Below are 8015 nucleotides of genomic sequence, written 5' to 3' on the forward strand. Positions count from 1 at the left end.
GAGAGAGAGAGAGATTAAATTGGGAATTGAAGGTATTAAAGTAAATAAATACTTGTCAAACTCCTGCTTTAATATTAAAGTGGTAAGATTATTATTTTGCCACCTCAGCTTTCACCCGAGAGATATGGATAACTCATTTTTTACTGGTATCGTCTTAAAAAACTAAATAAATAAAACTGTTTGATTCAATTTTGTAGAAGTAGGAATATATAAATATAGCTTGAATGCAGTACGTGGAGCAATTCGGACCAAAGAACAAAAAAAGGATAAAGATAAAATAAAATAAAATAAAAAGGAATCTTCTCAATGGATCCCGCGGTCCAATTTTTCTCAATTTTTTGAATGCTTAACAAAAATCGTTCATAGAAAGAAAACGACAATTATACAAAAAGAAAAAAGAAAAAAGAAAAAACGTGGAAACATGGAGTGCCACGGAGCAAACCAATTGCGGAAAAATAATTAATTAATTAAATTTACAAAATCCGACGAAACAAGTTTTCTATGCCGAGGCTGAGTCCATCATACTTGCATAGATCTTCGAATCCCATGTATTCATGTCGCTGGATCTTCCCGATCATCTTTGCTATGCCCACGCCGCCTAATAACAACAACAACAAAATAAAAAAAATTATGAGCTATAGAAGCAAAAAGAGAAATTTCTAAAATAATTTATGGAAATAATAATAATAATAAGCGCATTAAATAAGGGCATTACCTAGTGAAACGGCACTGACAAAAATGGTAAAAGCAAGAACGAAGATGATAAGAGACGCTCTTCCAAATATAGCAATCACTTTAGTCATGATTTTTTGGCCTATATATGCAGCTATAGCAGCCACAGCTATAAAATATATTGCTGCATTGTTCCATACACAAACACAGAATTTACTCTTCCTTTAATCAAAGCAGCATAAAAACAAATTTATAAAAAATAAAAATAAAAAAAACTTTCTTAGTGTTAGAAAGAAAAATTAATTTACAATCTTACGTACCGTAAGGAACTGGGAAACGATTTAGAAGGTAGTATTCTACCACTGACATTGACGACGAGAACGTCATTCCAAATGTCGCACTAGCACTTGCCACCTGAGCACGTTTTCAACAAATCAACCCCAAAAACAAAAAAAACAAAAAAAAAAATTTGATAAAAATAGAAGTTTGTTTATAAGATTAACTAATATTTGATATATTAACTAAGCTTATGGGCAAAAAAAATCTGCTCTACTTTCCGAAGTACTGAAACTTTGCTCCTTTGCCAGGAATCTCATTTGTTTTGTTATTTATTTATTTTTTGTTTAATAATGATTTTGAATTTGATTTTTTTCATATAATAAAAGAAAAAAATTGAGAAAAGAAAATGACCTGAGGGGGAACTCCTAGCTCCAAGAAAAGAGGACCCATAACGAATCCACCACCAATTCCAAGAAGTCCTCCAACCATTCCAGCCACCAAACCACAGCAGGCGCAGAAAATGATCTTTCTTAGTGGCCAATTTGATTCTAGGTCTCCTCTTGACGAAATTACCCTCGTTCCCTTATAAAGCCCCACTGCCTCATACGAGAATACCCCTACAGATATTGGGATCTGGCATTTTTTTTTATTAAACATCCCATGATATTCCCATTTATTTAGTCCATAAGTTTAAAAAAAAAAATTAAAAAAAAAAAATTGTCCAAAAAATATAAATGTAGTAGAAAGTACCTGTAACAAGTTCAATATCCAGTACGCCGTGGAACAAGTAGTTGAAGAATTCTATTCACCAAAAGGGGTGATTGCTTTTATAATCGGTACTTAAATAGTCAAATAAGAAATTGATTGTATTTTACTTCTGAATTAGAAGAAGAAAGAAATTCAAACCTTGGCAATCTGGAGAGCTAAAAAAGAAACCCAAACGAAGACGAGAAGTCCTAGTTCTTTCCAGTAGATGTTTTGAAGCATACCAACCTGCATTAAATGGGCCAAAAAAAAAAAAGAATTTTAAGAATCAGATCCTGGAATTAAGCTTTGTTTGGCATTGGCTATTTACATTTTGTGCCGGATAATGACAACAACAACAACATTAATGATAAAATAACGAACCTGTTTCTTTTTGGTATCTATTTGAGGGTTACTAGGAAGAGGCTTGTATTCTACCTCTCCAATACCACTACCTGCTGAACAACCAAAATTACACAAGGTGGTTTTGATTCATGTATGTTCTCAGTATTATATATACATTTATTATTAAATGGAAGGCAAACTGGCAAACAGGGAATAATGTTGAACTCACCATTGTTTGACTCCAACCGCTTAGCAAGCTCCTGATTGAAGCAGTAAAAAGTTAAAAAACCAAGGAATTAGATTGTAAACAATGTATCATTTTCATATTGATTTGTCATACATTTGGGAATCCTCTAAAATAGACTTGCAAAATCTGAATTTATAACTCCCCAAATATATATATATATATATATATTTTGCTAAAATAAAAAAAATAAAAAATTCGTTCTCAGATCTATAACAATTTTGAATAACCAAAAAAAAAAAAAATTATAACAATTTTCAATGAAAATGTTTTGACTTAGAAGAATTTAATATTTACCCACTAAATTAGAAACAATTGTGTATGATTAATACAAAAATGTAAAAAATAATAATAATAAAAATAAATCCATTTGTAATCACACTTTTTTCCATATTAACTTTGAAATAATTTTTTGGTGATAATTTTACTAATTACTTACTAGCAATTGAATTTTCTTTATTTCTTTATTTGAATAACATAAAAAATAAAAATAAAAAAAAATTCTCGAAATTATAAATCTATCCAATATATTTCCTACTAAATTTTATACCTTTTGCATGACGGTCTCTGCTTTCCATGTCTCGACACCCTTAAAGAAGGCCTTCAATGAAGTACCTATACATATTACATGTACAGTCAAAATCAAATACATGTTTATTTTTAATTAAGCAAAAATTACTTCATTAAAAAAAAAAAAAAAAGGGAGATTAATAAATCAAATACCTATAAAAAGAATGAGAAGCAGAACAGTAAGCATCCAATCTGCAAAGACCACACTGAAAGCTACTCCAATGCTAATTCCCAGCATAAGCATTGGTTGGATAATAAGCACCAAGTCATAGTCAATGATAGGCAAATCAAGGGTGGGATGCCTTTGTTTTAGGTTATAGTAGACTGTTGTTCCTGCTGCACCCATTATCATACCTGATCACAAAACCACAAAACTATTAAATTTCACTAAAAATTTGGACTAAAACAATTATCATAGTTCTCTGTACAACTTGTCCTTCAGTACATGCGGTCCTGAAGCTTTATTTACAAGTTTACAACAATTTTTAGGAGAGTTAAAAAAAATTTAAGGTTTTCTACACCGAGACCCTTTTGAATTTTTTTGTCGCTTTGCATTTTAAACCCTTAACTATATTTTTTTTAGTACTAAAATCGTCTGAATTTTGTAAATAGTGCAGCTATGGCTTTTTAACTTTAAAACACAATGGTATGCTTTTTTATTTGTGATTAACTCTAAGTGATTAATTTTTTTCATCCAATTTCTCAATTCCGGCTTCTTTACAAGCAAACAAAAAAAAAAAAAAAGAAAAAAAAAGAAGAAGAAGAAGAAGAAGAAGTTTTTTTAGAATTGTATCTGCACTGTTTGTGAAATTTAAAGGAATTTCATGCCTAGAAAACAAGTTCAAAGAACTAAAGTGTAAAGTTAAGAAAAGTTCATTTTGGTACCCCTCCCCCAAAAAAGAAAAAAAAAATTGAAATTTTATAAAAACAACTGTTGTAGGAAGAGTCTGTGTTTTCTGCTTTATATATATATATATATATATATATATATATATATATATATATATTTATACCCAACATGAAAAGGTAAAGAAGTTCGACCACTTCTCTTTGTTTGTTTCAAAGATAAAATCCTTAACTATTACCAAAAGAAAAAGAAAAGATAGAGATCTCAACAAAATGAAATTTGAAAATCTTACACTTCGACATAGCCGTTGCTGATTTGGGATCAAACCCAATAATAATGCTTAGCATTGGGACAAAAATACCACCACCACCTATACCACCTACACTCCCAAATGCAGCTCCAAATGACCCAACTATGGTGCCAGCAATTATTTGCCATCCAAATTCCAGCTCCTGCAAAAAACAGACAAAAAAAAAAAGTAATAAACTAAAATTCCATTTTCATCTCTCTAATAAACCCCCAAAACGAAAAAAAAAAAAAAAAAAAAAAAGGAAGAAGAAGAAGAAGAAGGAGAAGAAAAAGCTCAATAATAAGATAACCCAGAAAAAAAGACCTCCACTATAATTCATAATCTGATCATAAATCAAAGAAAAAACAGAGAGATTAAAAATTGACTTCATGGATTAAAACTTACGGGCCAAACATGCTCATAAACTGGTTGATCAGGTTGCCAAAGAAATTCCATGGCTCTGACAAGGTAATTAGGAGAGGTCTCTTTTGTGGAATTGAATCTTGAAGCGTCATGCTTCAAGCTTCTTTCTGCAGAAACAAACGCAAATGCAAAGAGATAATTGCAAAAGACAATTAGTATTGATTTCAAAATTCCCCATCTTGATCCAACTACAGCCATCACAAAACCCCCAATATTTCCCAAAAAATAAAAAATAAAAATAAAAAAATTCTCCTTTATTTTCCTTCTCTTTTTTCTCTGGGTGTGTCTCTGTTTTCCTTGGACCTCTCTGTGTCTGAAGACTAATCATGTGAGGTACGAAGCAAGCGCTTTTTATAAGAGAAGTGGTAAAAGACAGTGATGGACCCAATGACAAATGTAAAATGGTAAAAACAGTGTAAGTTGTATTTATGAATGCATAGACCATTTACGCGAACATATATAAAACTATTTCTGTGTTCTAGCAAAAAAATAAATAAATATAAATAAAACTATTTCTGTGACGTTGGAAGCATATCAATAATGAAGGTATCCTAAGAAATTATTAAAATAACACAAAATAATTAAAGGGATCTTCAAGATCCGTATCATCAGCCCGGCTGCTCCCACATCAATTGATTATCATATATGAAAGCACTTTTAAGTCAGCCATTCCCACTTGAATTTTCCTACCATTCCATGGTTTAATTTGTAATTTTGAATTTATTAGGAAGTATTGTGTAAAAAAATATTAATAGTACAATAAAACTAAAAATTGCACCATAAAATCTTCCAAAGCAATAATAAAATTTATTAAAATTCAAATCATAATTTTTAAATTTGTAGGTATAATGGTTTATTTTTGCTAGTATTCATGAGTCATGAAAGTATCATCGTGATTGCGTCGTTTGCTAGAATTGTTGGTAGACATCAATAACTTATTAGTAATTTGTACGCAAATGGTGCATGGTATCTTATTTCATTTTTATTTTTCCCATTGTGATGAGCAAACTACCTCTACGATTGTACGTTTTGTATATTCTTTTGGACATTTACGTTTTTATTGATTTGAATCAAGGTAGATATGGAAAAACGCTACGATTTGATTAGTGTTTTTTTTTTTTTTTTTTTTTTTTTTTTTTTTTTGGGGGGGGTGGTGAATGTATGATTTGAATAGTTGAGACAAAAGCTAGAGGAAGCTTATTGGAACAGAGTACACAGTATTATTTTGCAAAGATAGCTTTTATGTGACTTCTATGTGTTCTCTTTTTTGAAAAATAAATAAATAAATAAATAGTGTTTGGAAAATCAAATACAAATGGTTAATTAATCATTATAGAAACAGATACATCAAGATCAACCACTATTGAAGTGGCAGCTTGTGAAGAGGACCGTATCTATTTTATAGCCAAATATTACCGCGTGCTAAAAAATAAAAGAAAAAAAAAAGGAGAAAAAGAAGCAAATCCACTATTTGATTAGTGTTATTTTTTTTTTGGGTGGTGAATATATGATTTGAATAGTTGAGAAAAACGCTGGAGGAAACCTATTGGAACAAAGTACATAGTATTATTTTGCAAAGATAGCTTCTATGTGGCTTCTATATGTTCTCTTCTTTTTTTTTTTTTACACCAAAAAAAAAAAAAAAAACCAAATAGTGTTTGGGAAATCAAATACAAATGGTAATTAATTATTATAGAAACAGATACATCAAGGTCAACCACTTTTGAAGTGGTAGCTTGTGAAGAGGACCATCTCTATTTTCTAGCCAAATATTACCATAAGTTAAAAAAAAAGGAAAAAAAAAAAAAGAAGCAATTTTTGGCTAGACTTTGGACCACAAAATTAATTATAAAGTATGTGGAATATAGGAAATGTCGACATTCGACCATTTTCCCCACAATTGATAACTATTGTTGCTTATTCTCCAAGTACAGGTAAATTTAGGCCCAAAAACATCAAATTTTCCATTACAATAATGCACAAAACTTCAATATCATTTTCTGTTTTCCTTCCCATTTGTATAGCTCTTCATTTAGTTAGATATCATAGTGTAAATGAAATAAAGGAGGTTTATATTTCGGCCACATATTCATTATTGTCATGGATAATTGCTACTATTCAACCAGGAAAATATTAAAAATACGGAAATACGTACCTTCTATGTCATCTTGAAAGAATGTGGGTGGTGAAGACAATCCGGACCACCCACATATACACTGCACTTTACCTGCTTACTTAATCAGTTTTTACTACTATCATTCAACAAATTTTTACTGCTACAGTTAATTTTACAAAATAATAATGATCTCTTTTTCACAATTAAAATAATATTAAAATTGATTTGACAGTATACGTAATAGCAGAATCAATTGACATTTTAAAACTAAAATCCTAGTTTTAAGTGACGCTGACGATTACATTTTCAATATAATATAAATTAAGTTTTCAATAAATTAAAATTCAATTAATATAATCTAATAAAATAAAAATAATGCTATGTATATTAACTAGTCTATCAATATTTAAAAAGAAAAAAGATAAATTAGTCTACCAACATCTAATATCGAGAGATAATGTGATAAAATGATTTATTTTAATTTTATTAATTAAAAATTTAATATAATTTAAATATGAATAAATAAAAGTATTAAAAAATAAATATAACTAAATATAAACAGTAATATATTGACACTTCATTGTTAAAAATTTTGATAGATTAAATAATATCTTTAGCATTGTTTATAAAACAATATAAACAACAGGTATCAAGTCACCAATATGTTTACCAAACTTATTTATCATTTTAAAGTTTCACTATTTATATTTAATTTTTTCTAAAGTAAAATAATAATATATTATTTTACCATATTACTTGGTAAATAAATTGATAAGCACCTTGATGTTGTAACATTATTGAAACAATATTATATAAAATTTGGTAAGCAATATAATTGATAACTCTGGATATGTGAAAAAGTTTGTCAATCAAACTCTGATATTATTGTTTTTATGACGACAACATATAACCTCTAGATTATGTATTTTGTCAAAAATAGTTAAATCTACCTCCACTGCTTTAATAATTGTCTCCCAAAAAAAAAAAAAAACTATATAAATAATTTAGAGTTTTGTTTTATGTGTTTTTATCTTTTTAAATTTTAAATTCATATTAATTCAGCGAACTCAAATTTTAATGCCATAAAAGCCTCCGATTAAGTCACCAAAAAAGTAAAAGTAAAAAGCCTCCAAATACCAGTCTCAATCTGCCGTGCACGCCACGTGGGGCTTTTGCTCATGGGATTGATGTATTTCATGTTCATCATGGGTCCCGTTTATCAAATGTAAATTAATTCCACGCAGCCCCAAAAAAAAAAAAAAGAAAAAAAAGAACAAATTAAATGCAAAAGTACCCAAAACTTAGTGAAATCAACAATGCACATCAATCCAAACGGGGTTTTTATTACCAAAAAAACATTCAAACATGGTTTTGAGGTAAGAGAGAATTATTCAAACCAGGAAAAAAATTCAGTGGAAGCTGCTCTCTCCTCTCTCAAGAACAGGTGGGCGCATTTACTTCCAAACCAACATTACTCTCAATCACA

At 29.4% G+C, this 8015-nt stretch overlaps 1 protein-coding gene across 2 annotated transcripts; it reads right to left on the bottom strand.

Moving 5' to 3' along the window:
* Positions 1-283: 283 nt before the first annotated feature.
* On the bottom strand, positions 284-4805 carry LOC107420664 (sulfite exporter TauE/SafE family protein 3). Of its 2 annotated transcripts, none has more exons than XM_016029680.4 (12): positions 4396-4805; positions 3994-4153; positions 3008-3208; positions 2835-2899; positions 2270-2300; positions 2080-2150; positions 1858-1944; positions 1702-1752; positions 1363-1584; positions 993-1086; positions 716-856; positions 284-598 (listed from the first exon to the last, which is right to left on the bottom strand). In XM_016029680.4, the coding sequence occupies exons 1-12, from the start codon at positions 4609-4611 to the stop codon at positions 474-476; spliced, it is 1464 nt and encodes a 487-aa protein (XP_015885166.2). In that variant the 5' UTR covers positions 4612-4805; the 3' UTR covers positions 284-473. The 2 variants fall into 2 exon arrangements, with proteins under 2 accessions (XP_015885166.2, XP_015885165.2); XM_016029679.4 differs by having other exon boundaries at positions 2080-2153.
* Between the last annotated feature and the right edge of the window lie 3210 nt (positions 4806-8015).

Source organism: Ziziphus jujuba, chromosome 5 (assembly GCF_031755915.1).
Source record: "Ziziphus jujuba cultivar Dongzao chromosome 5, ASM3175591v1".
NCBI classification, from domain to species: domain Eukaryota; kingdom Viridiplantae; phylum Streptophyta; class Magnoliopsida; order Rosales; family Rhamnaceae; genus Ziziphus; species Ziziphus jujuba.

Coding starts and splice junctions, on each gene's coding strand:
- LOC107420664 (XM_016029679.4), bottom strand. CDS start 4,611: ATGGCTGTAGTTGGATCAAGATGGGGAATTTTGAAATCAATACTAATT. Junction 857..992: donor TCGTTTCCCAGTTCCTTACG/GTACGTAAGATT, acceptor GGAACAATGCAG/CAATATATTTTATAGCTGTG. Junction 599..715: donor TGTCAGTGCCGTTTCACTAG/GTAATGCCCTTA, acceptor TGTTGTTATTAG/GCGGCGTGGGCATAGCAAAG.